The 21,369-nt window shown below is 33.6% G+C and overlaps 5 protein-coding genes across 5 annotated transcripts; 4 read left to right on the top strand and 1 right to left on the bottom strand.

The window, feature by feature from the left end:
• The first annotated feature begins 1,859 nt into the window (after window positions 1-1,859).
• Window positions 1,860-3,360, top strand: LOC130821494 (uncharacterized). Its single transcript, XM_057687281.1, has 4 exons — window positions 1,860-1,968; window positions 2,597-2,662; window positions 2,977-3,124; window positions 3,231-3,360. The coding sequence occupies exons 1-4, from the start codon at window positions 1,860-1,862 to the stop codon at window positions 3,358-3,360; spliced, it is 453 nt and encodes a 150-aa protein (XP_057543264.1).
• A 159-nt stretch (window positions 3,361-3,519) lies between these two features.
• On the top strand, window positions 3,520-4,149 carry LOC130821493 (uncharacterized). Its single transcript, XM_057687280.1, has one exon. The coding sequence runs from the start codon at window positions 3,520-3,522 to the stop codon at window positions 4,147-4,149; it is 630 nt and encodes a 209-aa protein (XP_057543263.1).
• Window positions 4,150-4,571: 422 nt separating this feature from the next.
• Window positions 4,572-5,234, top strand: LOC130821491 (uncharacterized). Its single transcript, XM_057687279.1, has 2 exons — window positions 4,572-4,632; window positions 4,780-5,234. The coding sequence occupies exons 1-2, from the start codon at window positions 4,572-4,574 to the stop codon at window positions 5,232-5,234; spliced, it is 516 nt and encodes a 171-aa protein (XP_057543262.1).
• A 2,946-nt stretch (window positions 5,235-8,180) lies between these two features.
• On the bottom strand, window positions 8,181-8,594 carry LOC130821490 (secreted RxLR effector protein 161-like). The gene is made up of 2 exons (XM_057687278.1): window positions 8,437-8,594; window positions 8,181-8,370 (listed from the first exon to the last, which is right to left on the bottom strand). The coding sequence occupies exons 1-2, from the start codon at window positions 8,592-8,594 to the stop codon at window positions 8,181-8,183; spliced, it is 348 nt and encodes a 115-aa protein (XP_057543261.1).
• Window positions 8,595-14,883: 6,289 nt separating this feature from the next.
• Window positions 14,884-19,209, top strand: LOC130821489 (uncharacterized). Its single transcript, XM_057687277.1, has 2 exons — window positions 14,884-15,373; window positions 19,202-19,209. Exons 1-2 carry the CDS (start codon window positions 14,884-14,886, stop codon window positions 19,207-19,209), a joined length of 498 nt encoding a protein of 165 aa, XP_057543260.1.
• Window positions 19,210-21,369: the final 2,160 nt, after the last annotated feature.

Below are 21,369 nucleotides of genomic sequence, written 5' to 3'. Positions count from 1 at the left end.
CACATCTTTCTCAAATCCTCAACGAGAGGTGCAAGATATACATATATGTCATTGCCAGGATGTTTAGGACCCGAGATAAGAAGCGAAAGCATAATGTACTTACACTTCATACACAACCAAGGTGGCAAATTATAGATCACTAAAAGTACCGGCCAAGTACTATGTTGAGAACTAAGATTGCTGAATGGGTTCATTCCATCCGTACACAGTCCGAGCCTTAAATTATGAACCTCATCCCCAAAAGTCTTATGCAACCTATCAATACTCTTTTACTCCGGAGAATCAGATGGATGTGTGAGCAAGTGACCTTTCTTCACCCTATCTGCATGCCACCTCAAATTTAACGCATCTTTCTTTATAGAAAACAAGCGCTAGAATCTAGGTATTATTGGAAGATACCACAATACCTTAGCCAGAGGCCCTTTAGCATCCCGAGCTCCTTTACGCTTGTAGCGCGATAACCCACACCTAGGACACTTTTCTAAGTTCTCGTTTTCATTCCGATACAACACACAATCATTCGTACACGCATGAATCTTCTGGTACTCTAAGCCGAAAGGACACATAAGCTTTTTAGCATAATATGTCGAATTTGGAAGTTCATTTCCCTCAGGAAGCATCTCACCTAACGCTTCTAATAACATTGTGAAACTAGCGTCACTCCAATTGAACTTTGACTTAATGTTGAAAATTGTCAACACTGTTGTTAGTTTAGTGAACTTAGTACATCCAGGGTACAAAGGCTTTTGAGAAGCCTCTGTCAACAAGTCAAAAACACGAGGACGTTTTCCTAACTCATCCTCGACTCCCTCCATTATCTCATCAACACGATCCACATCCTCATCGACATTCTCTTCATCTGTCTCATAACCATCAACATGATCTACTACATCCTCATTGACATCGGCCACATTATTGACGTCCTCAACAACACTTTTCTCTTTGTAAACTTCCTCCTCACCATGCCAAACCCAAACATGATATTGAGGCCTAAACCCACGTTGAAGTATGTGCTCCCTAAAGACATCAACACTACCTACCTTTGATACATTGCCACAACTGACACATGGGCAATAAAAACAAACTCCCCTCTTCCTAAATTGATGTTCAACCGCAATACTACAAAATTCTAATACGCCATCAATAAATTCCGACGATTCAATGCTTCCATACATCCAAGAACGATCTTCTGTCATCCTAATTAGTGTGATTAATTAATTCAAAACAAAACTAATACACAAACTTTTAAACATATATACTTATTTATAACAAACATATTTACCCTAAAAATATATACTTATTTCTACCAAATCTATTTAACCCTAAATACACATACTTCATATTCTAATTCTATACTTCATACTTCAATATTAAGCACCACATTGTAAATAAAATCATATTCTAATTATAATAGTTAAAGACATAACTATAACAACAAACCACATTTTTAACAAATTACACATATATTTAACATACTAATAACATAAACTTGAAAAACGTAAAATTCACAAATAATTTGATATCTTTAGTACCAAATTACTAAATTACATGTTAAACAACAAAGATATGAACTTGCAAATTAGTAAAATAAATATAATTACCTTGATTTCGTGGGTTATTTTATCTACAACGAAAAATAGAGAAACAAAATTAGTATACAAACAGTTGCCCTAATTTCAAGTGTTTTCATGAATATCTTGCAAAACTTAAATGCTTAACAAATTAAAAGGAGAAAAAAATACCTTAATGTTGTGGGTTTTGAAGATGAACAAGACCAAATTTCGTGGGTTTATGAACCAAGAAGTTGAAGAACAAGTTTGAAGAAACAGTCAATCGCTCAGTTTTTCGAGTGTTTTTCAATGGTGGGTTTGAAGCAGGTTTTGAAGATGAATAATTTATGGTTTTCAGAAGAAGATGAATGGCGAAAATGGCGGGTTTGCTTGAGAGAATACAACAGTATTCGTAGCAGTTAGTATATTTGTGAAATAAATTAATGGCGAGTTTTAATTTTGTGACATAGAAGAGTATATATGCTGCGGGCCCTTCGAATAACCGCAGCAATTAAGATTAAGCATATATTCCTGAAGCATTATTTGCTGCGGGCCTTACATTAACCGCAGCAATTGATGAATATTTATATGTTATTTGCTGCGGGCCTATTGAAAACCGCAGCAATTAATGTTATTTGCTGCGGGTTGCTTGATAACCGCAGCATTTAAGGAACTTTTTTTTTTCATATTTATTGCTGCGTATATTAAAAATCGCAGCAAATACGTTTTTTTCCACTAGTGTGTTTATATATACTAATCGACTAAACTATATTAAATAATTATTTATTTATATGGTATATTAACGGGCTGTTACAGAGAAAAACTATGATGAAGAATTATTATTTCACACATAAAGCTTGTGGGTAAGGTCATTGTGCTCTTCATCATAATATTGAGGAGTATTTAAAGTTTAGTAGCCTTAATGTAGATGTTTGTAAAAGAAACTCATTGATTTTGTACCCAGTACTTTTCATCCTTTGTAAAAGCTTTTAAAACTTTAAACAACTAGTTGGAAGACTGAATGTAGCAAACTATTCGATTTGTAGAACAAATTGAACTTTCTTTTTCAAATTTTGTTGGACTTAATCTCCAACTAATTGGTCTCGCCCCAGGTAAACGACTATAGAGGGACAAAGGTCTTATGGTTACCTAAGGTCAGGTCCAAGGAGGGGGGCGGTCAAAGGGGGAAGTGTAAATAGGATCTTGAACTGAGAGTGGGGACTTGGAACATAGGCACCCTCCAAGCCAAGTCTTTGGAGTTGGCGACAGACCTTTTTAGGTACAGGATTCATGTGGCATGTGTTCAGGAGACTAGGTTGAACGAGAAAATGCAAGAGATTTAAAGGTTATAAGTTATGGTATGCAGGTTTGGACAGGAGGCATAGTTGGGTCGATAATCTTGTAGCTAATGATATCCTAAAATAAGTGGTAGAAGTGAAGAGGTGTAGTGAAAGGATTAAGCTCGTTAGAATAGTAGTAGGGGAAGAGATTATATCGGTCATTAGTGCTTATGGGCCTCAAGTTGGGAACGATGAGCAAGTAGAGCAAAAGTTTTGGGACAACCTTGGAGACAGGTACCATCCCTGCCGATGAGAACGTTTTTATAGGTGAAGACTTCAATGGTCATATAGGCAAGGAGGCATACAATTATAGTTCAGGTCATGGTTGTTTTGGCTACAGTGTGTGGAATGAGAGTGGGGAAAACTTGCTTGAGTTTGCATTAGTAAAGAAGTTGCTTATAACAAACGTGATCTTTAGAAAGAAGGATAAACACTTGATAACGTACAACAGTGGTGGGCATGAGACCTAAATTGACTACTGTTTAGTATGGAAGGGTGATCAGACATCGTGCCTGGATTGTAAGGTGGTGTTGGGTACAGAGTTTCCCACCCAACATAGATTATTAGAACTATTGTATCGTATGAGGAGGAATATTGCTGAATAGAAGATAGAGACCAGGTAAACAATCATGTGGGGTAGACATAAAGGGGAGATGGCTACAACCTTGGCAAACAAGATCAAATACGTGGGATACACAAGTAAACCTAACGATGCAAATGAAATGTGGATTTCTATAGCTGAAACAATCCGAAGAGTAGCAAAAGAAACTTTATGGGTGTTTACAGGAAAACCAAAAGTGCATAAAGAGTCGTGGTGGTGGAACGAGGAGGTGCAAAGGAAGATAAAGGAAAAAAAAAAGAGATTCAAGGAACTTATGGCTTACACAGTGGAGGAGGATAGGATACATAAGAAAGAGAGCTATAAAGAAGCAAAATGCACGGCAAAGAAAGCGGTAGTAGAGGCTAAAAGTCGTGCGTATGCGGACTTTTATCAAAAGCTGGATACCAAAGAGGGAGAGAAGCATATTTTTAAGTTGGCAAAAGCTAGGTCTATGCAGAGGCAAAACTTAGGGTCAATGAAGTACATCAAGGATGAGGGCAAACGAGTTCTCTTTAAACAAGAAGACATCAAAATGCGGTGGCATCAGCATTTTTCCCAACTGCTCAATGAGACTAGGGGAGTAAAGGAGGAAGGTCGAAAAGCTTTTGAAATCAAAAGAACTCTTGATCATGGGTCGATTAGTGATATTACCACATAGAAAGTAGGAGAAGCTCTCAAATTGAAGGGGAGAACAAAGGCAGTTGGACCAGATAACATTACGATTGAGGTATGGAGGGGTTTAGGAGAAGACGGCATCCGTTAGATGACTAACCTTTTTAATGCCATCTTGAGGTCAAGTAAGATGCCAAAAGAATGGAGGATTAACACACATATACACTGTACAAGAATAAAGGCGATGCACAGATCTGCGGGAACTACAGAGGAATCAAACTTCTAAGCCATACAATGAAACTATGGGAAAGAGTGATTGAAAGGAGAATTACACAGGAGACGAGGATTAGAGAGAACCAATTGGGCTTCATGCCAGGAAGATCAACCACTGAGGCTATTCATATTTTAAGGAGACTGATTGAAAAGTATAGGGAGCGAAAGAAGGATTAGCATATGCTGTTCATCGACATGGAGAAAGCGTATGATAGCATTCCACGAAGTGTCGTTTGGGATAGCTTCAAGGGAAGAGGTATTTCCCAAAGGTACATTGACGTATAACAGGACATGTATGACAGAGTATCAACTAACATTCAGACACCGGTGGGTATAACAGAGTTCTTCCTAATTAAAGTGGGACTACATTAGGGTTCAGTACTAAGTCCTATTATTTTTACAGTCATTATGGATGAAATTTCTAAATCTATATGGGAGATTGTACCTTCGTGCATGTTGTTCGCGGATGATATTGTTTTGGTCGCAAAAGCTAAGGAGGAGGCTAGTACTAAATTAGAAGAGTGGAGGGCGGTCTTAGAGGGTAGAGGGTTGCGCATAAGTCGTACGAAGACAAAATATTTGCGATGCAACTTTAGTGGGATTGAATCGATAGGTGAGTCAGAGGTGACCATAGAAGGAGATGTTGTTGCATGCATGTCAAAGTTCAAATATTTAGGATCGGTAATCCAGAGTGATGGGAAGATTGATAGAGATGTTACTCATCGCATACAAGCGGGTTGGCTTAAGTGGCGAGCAGCAACTGGGGTACTTTGTGATAAAAAGTTTCCTAGTAGATTAAAGGGTAAATTCTACCGCGTTGCGATTAGGTCGGCTTTATTGTATGGGACAGAATGTTGACCCATAAAAAAGTTTCTCGAATAGAGGATGGAAGCTATAGAAAAGCGTATACTGAGGTGGATGTGTGGGAGCATAATGATAGATAGGATTACAAGCCAGGAATTTAGAGAAAAGTTACGAGTTGCACCTTTCTCTGCAAAGATGCGTGAGTACAGGTTAAGATGAATTGGGCATGTGCAGAGGAAGACTTATGATGCCCCAGTGAGAAGGATTGAAAGCATCACAGAGGAGGATAAGGAAAGTTTTTAAAGACCAAGGAAATTGTGGGAGGAACAGATTAAAAGTGACTTGAAAGAACTATCCCTCTCCAAGGACTTGACAAAGGATAGAGGCAGTTGGCGGCGCCTTATTCATGTTCAAGATTACTGACTGTGTCCAAATTACCTGTCGTGGTTTTTATGTTCTCGCCTTTTACATATCGCTCTTTTACTCATTTTTGTCTTTTCACCTTATTTTTACGTTTTAATTATTGTTATGGTCATCGTGTGTTTGTAACTTACAAGCTTTCGGGTAGCTGCAGACTTTCATTCTCTTTGAAGATCTATCTTGAGCCGAGTGACTCATTGACCGCACTCTCCTCTATGGGGATGAGTTGCCATCTTCCTTCCCTCCCCAAACCCTGATCATAGTTTTTCCTATGAACGGGATACACTAGGTATGATGACGATGATGATGATGATGATAGAGACTAAAACAAACCTAGATCCTCAAAGCTAGGAAGACAAGATTTTCAATTTATTAAACCTAAATAAAATATGATATTTGACGTTAATCAAAATATAAAGAAACATAAGAAATACTTGAAAATATTGAAACAAATAAACAAATATAATAAGTTATTTAACTCATTGTAAATACTTATTGTAATATATTTGATTGATTTAGTTTAAAGTTTTCATCATTTAGAGGAGTTGAGTCTTTAATCTCCCCTTGATTGAAGTCATATCCAATCTAGTTAAACATAAGTCTAGGTGAAATAAATTACAAAGGATAAATGAGATAAAATAACTTAACAACACTAACCATCATTTAATAATCATCAATCAAGAATAATCAACAAATAACATTAACAAATATGCATTTTCATTCTTGTTCTGCAAAGTCGAACAACAACATAAATCAGTGAATAAAACATAACATAACAAACAACGTAAAATAACAACATATGTCAAACAGACCTTGTACTATACTAAGCCAAATAAGCATAATAATAAACAATTAAGAATACAACATGTAGTAGTAGTAATTAACATCAAGGGAAAAGTTACCTGCCCTATTCTCCCCCTTTTGTCTTTCATAAGAAAAAGGGAGAAAATAATGAATAATAACAAATTATTTTAAGCTATAAACGATAAAATTTTTAAAGACGTAAAAATCATCAATTTTCTTGGATCTTTTCTTAATTTTTGGATGGCAATGGAACTCCTTGCTTTGTAAATCACCAAATCGACATCATGAAGATAAGGTTGCGATAATCAGAGAAGTCGCTCGGAAACTTGATATGAGTAGAAGGCGTTCATGCACTTTCCTATTGTGATATTTCTCCCACAAAGGTGCTTGGGATGATAAATGAAATCCACAATGAGATACAATCTACACAAAAAATTCCTAGCACAAGGAAATTGCAATAGTAAATACAAGTGTTGTAGTGAATTATGAACTTTGATGATATTAAGAGTTAATAACTCTCTCAATATTATCTCATGAAAGAAAGAACAAGAATAAGAGTATTCTTAAGAGAGAAATCATAAATGATATGTAATTGGGATGGAATGTCCCTTGGCATGCAACCTCTATTTACAAAGCTATGCATCAAACAATACTTCATTTTGAAACAAAAGTGTTTCACCAAGCAAAGCTTATGAATCAAAGTAATGTTTCACCAAGCAAAGCTTACAAACCAAAGTTATGTTTCACCAAGCAAAGCTTATGAATCAAAGTAATGATTCATCAAACAAAAGTTATGAATCAAAGTAAGATTCACCAAACAAAAATTGTTTGAGGCATTTAATTTGGACTTATAATATATTTATTTAGTCCCACTACTATACTAAGGATGTCGTATATATAAATATAGGTCTATATACTCTAAATGTTCAACAATCCTCCCCCACTTAGAGTATAACATACCTCTTTCTTCCTTTACACATTAAGTATATAATTCCGTTTCATGCATCAACGCTAATGTCCCTACGGATTAAATTAACGCCTAGTATAAAACACTTCACAAGCAATCGAACTAGAATGATGTCCCTACGGATTGAATCAACTAGCCGATCCAACCACTTGAAGGTTAAATACACACAAAACAAATAACACATTGTCATTTACATTGACATATTATATAGGGCCTTGTCCATATTCATAAGTTTATCATAGTCGGATATGCCAATCTTGACTACTTGAAGCGCCCAAAACTTCAAACTTATATAGGTAGGTTCTCACTACGTAAAACATATCCCCGTGATAGGATACTACCAAGAGCTCTTCAACCCTTGACCTTGATAACTTAAGCGACTACGTTGTCATCACGGTCTAAAGCAACTATGGGTCATTCATCCTTGTTGCTTTCAAAGACTTTAAAGTACTTTACCACATTGAATTCAAGACACAATGCTACTTGTGTGTGAACTGGGACTTTCCTTTAAACTTTATTGACATAGAACGATCTCAATTGACCCTTGTTCAATTGAAACCTTACTCATGGCTTTAATGAAAAAATCAGCCAAATTGAACTTGGTGTTCACATAGTCAAGAGTTATGACCCCATGAATGATAAGATCTTGTACTAGACTGTGTCTAAGAGCAATGTATCTCGACTTACCATTATACACTTGACTATAAGCTCTTCCCAAAGCCGTTGTGCAATCCGAATGAATTGCCACCGGTGAAATTGGCTTTGGCAACAAAGGTATCTCAAACATGAGATTCCTTAACCACTTCGCTTCATTTTTCGCCGAGGCGAGTGCAATGAATTGCAGACATATTGGAATCTGCTATTACCATTTGTTTCTTGGAAGCCCAAGAAATGGCACCTCCGCCATAAAAAAACACACAACCACTAGTTGAAGAAATATCCTCTTCATTAGTGATCCAACTTGCATCGGGATAACCTTCCAAAATAGGAGGTTCACCACTATAAGTTATACCATAATTTATGGTTCGTTATTTCAAGTATCGTAATACTCTCCTTATCGCCAACCAATGTTGGGGACCCGGGTTACTAGTAAATCTACTCAATTTACCAACCGCAAATGCTATGTCCGGCCTTGTACATGTCATAGCATACATCAAAGATCCTATAATCTTTGCATACTCTAATTGAGAAATTGGTTTTCCGGTATACTTGGTAAATTTCATACCTTACTCCATGGGACTTGAGATTGGTGTCGAATCTTGCAATTTAAACCTATTAAGCAGTTTATCAATGTAATGAGATTGACTAAGCTTAATACAACCACCATCTCTTTTGATCTTTATGCCTGAGATCACATCGGCATCCCCCATATCCTTCATTTGGAAGGATTTAGACAAAAAATCCTTTATCTCTTAGATATGTACTATACTAGTACCAAAGATGAACATGTCATCCACGTATTAGCAAATTATAACTCCATTGCCATGGTTATCAAATTTTCTATAAACGCATTTATCCTCTTGATTCAACTTGAATGCAAAGGACAATATAGTTTCATCGAACTTTTGATGCCATTGTTTTGGTGCTTGTTTAAGTCCATATAGTGACTTAACAAGTTTACACACCTTATTTTCTTGTCCTTTCAAAACAAACCCTTTTGGTTGTTTCATGTAAACTTCCTCATCTAGCTCACCGTATAAGAATGCGGTTTTCATATCCATTTGATGGACCTCTAGATGATAAATTGTAGCCAACGCTACCAACAACCTAATGGTGGTTATTCTTGCAACTGGTGCATATGTATCAAAATGATCAATACCAAGCTTTTGTCTAAAGCCCTGTTCCACTAAATGAGCCTTGAACTTATCAATAGTTCCATCAATTTTCATCTTCTTATGGAAGATCCACTTGCAACCAATTAGTTTACAAGTCGGTGGGAGATCTACTAATACGCAAGTATTATTCCCTGTGATGGATTGCATCTCATCATCTATTGCCTCTTTCAAAAAGGCACTATATATCTTGTGATGCCATAGCATCACTAAAAGTCAATAGGTCTCCTTCCACATTAAATAACTATGGAAAACTAGAAGTAATTTAATTCTAGTATTTTTGATCAAAAAATATATTCATCAAATTTCTTAGTGCGCATTTTTTCTTAAAGATGACGTTTTATCAAACATCTCAAACAAAAGATAATTTAATCACTTTGTCTAAAACTAAGACAAATATTTGTGGATAAAATATTATCTTTATTAGTTTACATTTGGAAGTTTAAAATTACCTTCCCTATTTGTAAGCATTCAATCACAATTAGAAATGACAATTCTTTGTGATCTAATTTAAAATTGAATTTCATACATATAATTATGTATAATTTGAGAAAATTTCTTACATTATTACAAACTAGTAATAATAAACAAATTATTAAACATTATGGAATTTATTTACCATAATATACATTTTCTAGTTAAGGCATAAATTACATTATCATACCACTTGATAATTCACATGTCTTAAAGGACACAATTTTATAAATAAATTGTAACATCCGACTTTTTTTAATAATAATAATAATAATAATAATAATAATAATAATAATAATAATAATAATAATAATAATAATAATAATAATAATAATAATAATAATAATAATATTAATATTAATAATAATAATAAAAATAATAATAATAATAATAATAATAATAATAATAATAATAAATAAATAAATAAATAAATTTTAGAAAAAAAAAGAAAATTTACCCAGAATAATCCAACCTATTCACGATTTTCCTACAATAATCCCAACTATCGATTAACCATGAATAATCCCAACTATTGACTCACTTAAACTGTGCTGTTGTTGCTCTTTTTTTTACCGGTGCAACAGGTAATTTTCTGGCATTTAGTCAATAGTTGGGATTATTATAGGAAAATCGTAAATAGGTTGGATTATTCTGGGTAAATTTTCCATTTTTTAAAATATTTATCTTTTTTTTTTATATTCAAAATGACTTGCTACAATAGGTAGCAGGTCACCCGGGTGTACCCAAGGCAAATACCCACCTAAGTTCGGATTATTCATGGCTAATCGATAGTTGGGATTATTGTAGGAAAATTATGAATAAGTTGGATTATTCTGGGTAAATTTTCCAAAAAAAAATATAACTCCCCATTAACAAATAACTTCCCACTTCTCCCTCTAAATCTTATAACTAACCTCACTGACCTATTATAAATAAAACCAATTACCCTTAATTCATTCACATTATTACTCACACTTCCTTTTTCTCCTACAAACTACTTCCTCCATCTCCCATTCGCTTAAAATTCAGTCAAGAAAACGCAAGATTTTGATATTAAAGACAGCATATTCGTAGACATAGATTATTAGGAGCGTACGTTGTCTAGGATCGCGTGAGAATGTAATTCTCAATGTCCATCTAATTAGGACTATCACGTTAGTATTATGTGCTAAATGATAATTAATGTGTTTAAATGGGATGCATGATTTTATATGATATTATTTCGTATGATATTGTATTTTATATATTCTCAAATTATAATTACTATTATTTTTTTGTCAAACTTGAATTTATAATTACTATTTTGATAAAATTTATATTATTATTTTGATAAGGAAATTTGATACGATTTATTTGAAAGAGAAAATTTATGATATTAATTCCTATTGCCACCAATTGATGTTACATGGTGATTTGAAAAATGAGATTTCAGTTAGATATTCCTGAGATATATATATATTGGGAAAATTTATGATCATAAAATAAAATATATAATGTATGTTTGTGTGCTCGCGACTAATTATTTAAATATATTAAATCACGTAAAGTGTAACATGAGGGAAACGAAGCTCTTATATTTGTTGTGATCCAAGTATAAGGGTGATGAACAGGTTGTCCTGTTTGATTAGTATAGCTGCCGACAGGTATTATTATTTCTGATACTTGATACGTTGTTTGGTCTTCCTTCTATTTGTTGTGATCCAAGTACAAGGGGTGTGCACACTAAGGTTCCCTAAGACTACTCTGCCTGCCTTGAATTATTTGGGGTGACGACCTCTTGTTGAAGTAGGTATAGGGGTAAAGCCTTGGCCTACTGGCGTTCAAGTTCCCTCAAATTAAAAATTTATTATGTTTTTGTCATTATTAATTATCAATTTAATAAATCGGTTTATGTGGTATTAGATATATTGTTTTCTCAAATTGTTTTTCCTTTAACTCAGCTATATATTATTTTCTAAAATTATTTCCAATTTGATTATATTTTATTTTCTTAAATCATTTTCAAACTTAGTCGTTTTACGGGATGGAGTTGGAATTACTCAATTTTCTGATTTTTGGAGTTTTTCCCTTGTTTTTCTTGCATTCTTATGTTGCAAGTTATTGATTGCATGGGAATCGTGGAGTGAGGGTCACCTAGAAACATAGCTTTTATTAGAGTCGTATTTCAGTTTAAATTTTACCTTAAGTTGTCTAAATTTTATATGGACATATATTGCGTTTCAGTCTTTTCTTATGTTGTAAGACCCTCTGTTGTATTTAAAGTTATGAAGTTATTTCTTAGTCGTTAAGCTTTACATTTATTTTATTAGAAATAGATGTGGAGGTAACACTCCCATGAGTAGGTTTTGGCTCATGTTTTCCATTAAATGTGTTTTCAAAAGTTCGACCTATTTTGAGGGTGTTACAAAGTGGTATCAGTAGCTTAGGTTTGTTTTGGTCAAATCTTAGGGTCGTTTAGGATTTAAAGTTGAGTAAGTTACAAAAAATAAAATAAAATAAAATAAAATAAATTATGAGAGTGGGGACCAATGGGTTTATTGTTTTGAAGTACTTTTAAGTACTTAGTAGTAGTGTGTTATTTGTTTTAATTATATTTTCGTTGTCTTTCGTTTTTTTGTTAGTTGCCTCGATTTCGTTTTTGGGGATGGTTTGATTAAAGAAGTATCAGGCTAAAATCCATTATGCTAAACAGAGAATTACCTTTAGAGGCCTTAAGGGAAATTAACTAACCTTCTAAGAAACTGCTTTCGAACCACCAAAGACCAAGCTTATCTCCGCCTTAAATCTCCAGACCCATCTTAGGAAAGGCTACCCCGTATATTTGTGCCATTTAAAGGACACGAGCATGAAAGTGGACGAGTTAGGAGAGAAAGCTGTAGTTAAGGAGTTTTTTAATGTGTTCCCAGATGAGGTTCCAGAGATGCCACCTGTGAGAGAGTTAGACTTCAAGATTGAGTTAGTTTCGGGAACAGGATGACACCTTATAGGATGGCACTTGCCGAGTTGCAAGAGTTGAAGGTACAACTTGAGGATTTGTCGGATAAAGGATATATAAGACCAGGTGTATCATCTTGGGGAGCCCCAGTATTATTTATTAGGAAGAAAGATGGAACATTGAGACTATGTATTGATTATAGGGATTTAAATAGTGTGACGGTGAAGAATAAGTATCCTCTTCCTAGAATTGAGGATCTATTCAATCAACTTAGGGGTGTAGGAGTATTTTTAAAGATTGATTTGAGATCAGGTTACCATCAATTACGAATTGCAGAAGAGGATATAGCCAAAACATCTTTTCGAACGAGGTATGGCGATTATGTGTTCACAGTCATGCTCTTTGGACTCACTAATGTGCCTGCTGTCTTTATGGACCTTATGAATAGGACTTTTCAGCCTTATTTGGATAAGTTTGTAGTTGTTTTTATTGATGATATTTTAGTATACTCTATGAATCGAGAAGAGCATGAGGCTCATTTGAGAAAAGTTTTAGAGATTTTAAGAGAAAATAAGTTGTATGCCAAGTTTTCAAAATGTGAATTCTGGTTGGAAAAGGTAGCATTTTTGGGGCATGTAATTACAAAGGATGGAGTAATGGTAGACCCCTCGAAGGTTCAAGCAGTAATGAACTGTGACAGAAGTGAGAAGCTTCTTAGGTCTAGCCGGATACTATAGGAGATTTGTGAAAATTTTCTCGAGAATCGCTCAGCCTATCTTGAATTTGATGAAGAAGACCACTAAGTTTCAATGGGATGAGAAGTGTGAAGCGGCATTCCAAGAGTTGAAATCAAGGCTTACCTCTGCTCCTGTGCTGACCTTACCGAATGAAAGTGGGGATGAGGTTTATACAGACGCATCTAAGAATGGACGAGGTTGTGTGTTGATGCAAGATGGGAAAGTATTAGCATATGCTTCACGACAACTTAAGTCGCATGAGAAGAATTACCCCACACATGACTTAGAATTGGGAGCTGTAGTCTTTGCATTGAAAATTTGGAGATATTATTTATTTGGAGTAAAGTGCAAGATTTATACTGATCACAAAAGTTTGAGGTTCTTGTACACTCAAAAGGAGTTGAATATGAGACAAAGACGATGGTTAGAACTCATTAAGGATTATGATCTAGATTTAAAGTATTGTGAAGGAAAGGCAAACAAAGTAGTTGATGCTCTGAGTAGGAAGTCAAGTCATACAATGAATGCATTAATTTTAGCAGATGAGTTGTGTGAAGAGATTTCTAGGATGAACTTAGAAGTGGTAGCATATGGATATGTGGGTACTCAATTGAATGGAATGACGATTGAATCTGATATTTTTGAGGAAATTAGAGTGAAGCAAGTTACGGATAACTGGTTAACTAAATTGAAGAATTTGAAGGAGGATGGTCAAGCACCTGAGTTCGAAAGTGATGAAAATGGCGTAATGAAGTATAAAGGAAGATGGTGCATACCACATGACGAGGAGCTTAAGACTAAGATTATGACTGAAGCCCATAAATCGCCATACTCAATACATCCTGGTGGTGATAAGATGTACAAGGATCTTAAGAAGAACTTTTGGTGGCCCAGCATGAAGCGTGAAGTTGCAGGCTTTGTGGCGAAGTGTCTAACGTGTCAAAAGGTGAAAATTCAACATATGAATCCGGGGGGAAAATTGCAACCATTAGAAGTACCTGGATGGAAATGGGAGTCGATTTCAATGGACTTTGTAGTAGGATTGCCAAAGTTAAAAATAGGGAAGAATGCCATATGGGTGATAGTGGATCGATTAACAAAAACAGCAAGGTTTATAGCAATTAAGAATACTTGGACAATGCAACAGATGGCAGACGCATATTTTCAAGAGGTAGTAAGATTGCATGGTTTGCCTAAGGACATTGTATCGGATAGAGATTCGAGATTTCTGTCCAAATTTTGGAAGATGCTACATTAAGCAGTGGGCACGATACTAAAGTTCAGTACTGCATTTCATCCAGCAACAGATGGTCAAATAGAGAGAACGATTCAGACTCTTGAGGATTTGTTAAGAGCATGTGTTATGGATTTTTGTGGATCTTGGGAGGATAATTTGATGTATATAGAGTTTTGTTACAATAATAGTTTTCATTCTAGCATAGGAATGGCTCCTTAAGAAGCCCTATATGGGAGGAAGTTTAGGAGTCCTATATGTTAGAATGATGTTAATGAGTCGTTGGGATTAGGACCAGACATGATTGAGGAGACTACAAAAGAAGGTAAGGATGATCCAAGAATGTCTGAGGGGAGCGCAAGATCGTCAGAAGTAGGTGAAAGTTTTTTTCTTAAAGTGTCACCAACCAAGGGTATCATGAGATTTGGTAGGAAGGGTAAATTGAGTCCTCGTTTTATAGGTCCTTATGAAGTATTGGAACAAATTGGGGAAGTAGCCTATAGATTAACATTACCTATGAACCTAGCCAAAGTCCACAATGTCTTCCATGTATCCCAACTCCAAAAATATGTCCATGACCCTTCCCATATCATACAACCTGAAACCATTGGACTTGATGAAACCCTTACCTTTGAAGAAAAGACAATAAAAATCCTTGATACCAAAACAAGATGTACCCGGAACAAGGAAATTAAGTTCGTCAAGATATTATGGACGAACCAACAAACCGAAGAAGCCACATGGGAAACCGAAGTTGACATGAAAGCCATACCCCGAACTTTTAGAACAGGTACGTTGAGTTTCGAGGGTGAAACTTTTTTAAATAGGGGGGTGATGCGAGTCTATCAAAACCGTCCAATTTTTTTCTTTTAAAACTTCAATAGTTAACTTTAAGTTCGAGGACGAACTTTTGTTATAAGGGAGAATGTATGTAACATCCGTCTTTTTTTAATAATAATAATAATAATAATAATAATAATAATAATAATAATAATAATAATAATAATAATAATAATAATAAATAAATTTCAGAAAAAAATATATATATAACTCCCCATTAACAAATAACTTCTCACTTCTCCCTCTAAATCTTATAACAAATCTCACTTACCTATTATAAATTAAACCAATTACCCTTAATTCATTCACATTATTACTCACACTTTCTTTTTCTCCTACAAACTACTTCCTTCATCTCCCATTTGCTTAAAATTCAGTCAAGAAAACGCAAGATTTTGATATTAAAGACAGCGAATTCGTAGACAAAGATTATTAGGAGCGTACGCTGTCTAGGATCGCGTAAGAAGGTAACTCTCAATGTCCATCTAATTAGGACTATCCCGTTAGTATTATGTGCTAAGTGATAATTAATGTGTTTAAATGGGAAGCATGATTTTATATGATATTATTTCGTATGATATTGTATTTTATATATATTCTGAAATTATAATTACTATTATTTTTTTGTCAAACTTGAAATTATAATTACTATTTTGATAAAATTTATATTATTATTTTGATAACGAAATTTGATACGATTTATTTGAAAGAGAAATATTTATGATATTAATTCCTATTGCCACCAATTGATGTTAGAATGGTGATTTGAAAAATGAGATTTCAGTTGGATATTCCTGAGATATATATTTATTGGGAAAATTTATGATCATAAAATAAAATGTATAATGTATGTTTGTGTGCTCGCGACTAATTATTAAAATATATTAAATCACGTAAAGTGTAACATGAAGGAAACAAAGCTCTTATATTTGTTGTGATCCAAGTATAAGGGTGATGAACAGGTTGTCCTGTTTGGTTAGTATAGCTGCCGACAAGTATTATTATTTCTGATACTTGATACGATGTTTGGTCTTCCTTCTATTTGTTGTGATCCAAGTAGAAGGGGTGTGCACACTAGGGTTCCCTGAGACTACTCTGCTGGCCTTGAATTATTTGGGGTGATGACCTCTTGTTGAAGTAGGTATAGGGGTAAAGCCTTGGCCTACTAGCGTTCTTGTTCCCTCAAATTAAAAATTTATTATGTGTTTGTCATTATTAATTATCAAATTAATAAATTGGTTTATGTGGTATTAGATATATTTTTTCTCAAATTGTTTTTCCTTTAACTCAGCTATATATTATTTTCTAAAATTATTTCCAATTTGATTATATTTTATTTTCTTAAATCATTTTCAAACTTAATCGTTTTACGGGATGGAGTTGGAATTACTCAATTTTCTGATTTTGGGAGTTAATCCCTTGTTTTTCTTGCATTCTTATGTTGCAGGTTATTGATTGCATGGGAATCGTGGAGTGAGAGTCACCTAGAAACATAGCTTTTGTTAGAGTCGTATTTCAGTTTAAATTTTCCCTTAAGTTGTTTAAATTTTATATGGACATAGATTGCATTTCAGTCTTTTCTTATGTTGTAAGACCCTCTGTTGGATTTAAAGTTATGAAGTTATTTCTTAGTCGTTAAGCCTTACATTTATTTTATTACAAATAGATGTGGCGGTAACACTCCCATGAATAGGTTGTGACTCAAGTTTTCCTTTAAATGTGTTTTCAAAAGTTTGACCTATTTTGAGGGTGTTACATAAATACTTATAAATAGTAATCACTTTATAGTTTTTAAAAAAATCAACTTGTCACATATAATATATGAATTATTATTACAAACTAGTAATAATAATTTGATTTATAAACAATATGGAATTTTAATCACCATAAAACATAATTTGCAAAATCTATGCAAATTAACTTATTCTCTTATATAGAATAACATTTATTTCATAACTATTTTCATACATCAATTATCAACATGATAAAACAAAATTAATCACTTTCTTTAAACATGTCTCATGAAGAATTAATTCCATCAAGTATAGAACATAATCATACTTTAATCAATCAATATCCGATAAAACACATACTTAATGTACGCTTGGCAATTTTAATTTATATATAATATATAAATCCCAACATTGTAGTATTTTTATTCCATACTACAAAATTTCATTGCCCTATTAACCATGATGATCACATGAATAGATTTCTATTCTCTTTTCTTAATTAATTATTAAGAAAATAACACTTTATGATTTCCATCATAAATTTTTATCATCAAAAAAAAAACACATATCCACTTCTCTAGATCATATCTTTGTAAAATACTATTACCCACATGCTTTACTTCAAATTAAAATTTGAACACATGTATACGATCATCCAAAAGAAGATTTAAATGTATGTAAAAACTTTTTCACAAATCTAAACACAAAATATCAAATATAATTTATGATTATTAAATCTTAACAAAAACTTACTTGTTTTCCATGATACTTCTTCTTACTAAAGATACCCATGAAAATAAATATTTCATTTGCCATCATCAGAACTTCATGCCGAAATAATTGTCCAACTTGATGAAAAATTTTAACGAGATCCTTAACGCTTGCCATCTTTGAAAAATTATCACAATAGATTATTGGAAATATAATGCAAATACAAATAAAACAAACCGTTTGTATTTCCCTTTGTGTGGATGGCAATGGAACTCCTTGCTTTGTAAATCACAAAATAGACATCATGAAGATAAAGTTGCGACAATCAGAGAAGTCGCTCGGAAACTTGATATGAGTAGAAGGCGTTCATGCACTTTCCTATTGTGATATTTCTCCCACAAAGGTGCTTGGGATGATAAGTGAAATTCACAATGAGATACAATCTACACAACAAAATCCTAGCACAAGGAAATTGCAATAATAAATACAAGTGTTGTAGTAAATTATGAACTTTGATGATATTAAGAGTTAATAACTCTCTCAATATTATCTCATGAAAGAAAGAACAAGAATAAAAGTATTCTTAAGAGAGAAATCATAAATGATATGAAATTGGGATGGAATGTCCCTAGGCATGCAACCTGTATTTATAGAGCTATGCATTAAACAATACTTCATTTTGAAACAAAAGTGTTTCACCAAGCAAAGCTTATGAATCAAAGTAATGTTTCACCAAGCAAAGCTTACGAACCAAAGTAATGTTTCACCAAGCAAAGCTTACGAACCAAAGTTATGTTTCACCAAGCAAAGCTTATGAATCAAAGTAATGATTCATCAAACAAAACTTATGAATCAAAGTAATGATTCATCAAACAAAACTTATGAATCAAAGTAATTATTCATCAAACAAAACTTATGAATCAAAGTAATGATTCATCAAATTCTTTGAGGCATTTAATTTGGACTTATAATATAATTATTTAGTCCCACTACTATACTAAGTATGTAGTATATACAAATCTAGATCTATACACTCTAAATGTTCAACAAAAAAATGGCAAAGTAAAGGTTGACTTTGCTCAAAAATGACAGATGGTCCAAAAAATGAGACCTATAGATGATGATGATATAATGTGGTAATATTTCGTTCATCTTAGTTTAGTGGTGCAGTTATTGTTTTCACAAATGTTTGATCTAACACTAATGTAAATTCTCATACTCATTTTTTATTATTGTTAGTATCATTCTATATAAAGTGGGTTAAAAATACAACACTAATATATACTTGTACTATTATGTTATTAAAGCTACTGTTAATATGTTGTTGTTTATAGAAAACTGAGAATGGAGGATAGAAGAGAAAGGAAAGAAGAGGAAAAATAATGGTGCTCACTACCCGTTTAATGGAGTACAAAAGGAGAAAAGGAAGAGCTCATTACTGGTTTACTGGAGTAAAGAGGGGAAATAGGAAGAAGGTATAATTCCATCGGTAAAAAATAACCTACAATTGTCTTTTAAAAATAAGCTAACAGCACTAAATGTTAAATGAGTCTATACCAAGATTCTTTATGGTTAATCAAAAGTTGAGATTATTCATAGTTAATAAATAATTAAGATTATTATATGAAAATGTGAAAAGTTGGATTATTCTGGTTAATTTTTCTTAATTTATTTAACTTATTTTAACTATATAATTTAACACGTTTAAATTATATGGGTTGAGTTTACATCATCTAAAGGAGTTGAGTCTTCACACAACTTCTTGGTAGTGTTCTACATGATGAGGGATAAAGGTGTAGTTTCATACACTTGGATGTTGCAAATGTTAAAAGATTATCTTAGGGGTATTCAAACTCTTAAGGTAATCGTGATTGATCGAGATGAGAGGTTATCCTCAGCTATTTCTGATATTTTTCAGGTTATTTTTTAGTTTCAATCAAATATTTCTTTCTTTATTCAATAATTTTAATAATCAGCATTTCTTCTACTAATGTAGATGTTTGACATTTGTTATGTGTATGGGACATAGAAATTTAAGAGGAGAACATGGTTAACAAATGATGTGGTTCATTCTAAACAAAATAGATAAGGGGAGTTATTTAGGCGCACTCATTGGAGCTTTTGGTTCTCCACAGTTGATGAATTTGAGCACCGTTGGATAGTCATTGCTTTTGCCTGGTTTAAATCAAATTAAATGGTAATGTATTACATAATGGAAACTTAGATCAAACATAAAGAAAATTTTGTGCGTGCATGGACGAATGATTGTATGGTAACTTAAACTACTAGTAGAGTTGAGAGCAAACATTTGTCCTTTAGATTACATTGGTAGTGGTAGTAGCTCTTTTGATACCTTATTTAAGAAGGCGAATGCAATAATGATAAATCAAATATCCAAGATAAGTCGAGCATTGGAAGTATTTATGAATACCATTCGAACAGCACTCGAAGAGCATTATTTCTAATTGTGCATAAGAGTAAGATAGATCTTGGATATTATTTGTTTAGCAGATTCAATTGTGTTCTTCTAAGCACTTGTGGATTATCTCTTTGAAAGACCTTAAGATACATTGAGGGGAAAGAACCAATGACAATGACCTGAATGTAAATGCTAATAATACGATGTACTTTATAGTATTGGTGGACGAGATCCTTAAAGAAGATCATGTTGTTATTTGACATATGTCTCAAGTGCTCAAAGAACATCTTCACTCAAATCGTACAGATATATTAGAGTTACATGGGTGTCCTTCACTATGAGGAAGACCTACAATCTGTAGACCACATAGAAGGGAGCCTTGTTTAGTTGAATACACAAGATCGACTTCTAAAGGGGAGGAAGTGGATCTCATTTTTTATCAAGCGGAAGACCAAGTGGATGTTAGAATTAATATGCAGAAGTTGTAGTGGATTATTGATTTTGATTAATAAATATTGAAGATGCTAGTATGAAAAATAAAGAGGAGAGTTGATGGCTTTTGTGAAAAAAGGTTTTTTGTATTATGTGGCTTGGTTACAAATGAGAGCATGCAACAGATATATATAGTGCTTCTATGTTGGTGCTTTCACCATCATTATGTTTCTAGTCTTTTCTACAACTTGTAGATAGTTCTAGACTATTAGCTTTAGGGTGTTAGTCTAGATAGTTCTAGGATATCATAGAATTTTTTTTTTACTTACTTCTTGATACATTACTCCCTAGATTTTTCTAGATTACATTATTTAACACTCCCCCTTAATCTAAAAATCTTGGACTCCTAGCTGTCTTCTGAATTTGATGAACTTTTATGTTGGAAGTGCCTTGGTAAATATGTCTGCAAGTTGCTCCTCTGTCTTGCAGAATTTTAGCTTGATCTCTTGTTTCTCGACCAATTCACGAATGAAGTGGTGTCGTATCTCAATATGCTTTGTGCGACTATGGAAGACTGGATTCTTTGTCATGGCTATTGCTGACATATTGTCACAATAGATGGTAGTTGCATCTTCTGTCTTTTGTTTTAGA

This window comes from Amaranthus tricolor, chromosome 8 (genome assembly GCF_026212465.1).
Source record: "Amaranthus tricolor cultivar Red isolate AtriRed21 chromosome 8, ASM2621246v1, whole genome shotgun sequence".
Lineage (NCBI taxonomy): Eukaryota > Viridiplantae > Streptophyta > Magnoliopsida > Caryophyllales > Amaranthaceae > Amaranthus > Amaranthus tricolor.
This window is presented reverse-complemented; position numbering and strand designations above follow the sequence as displayed.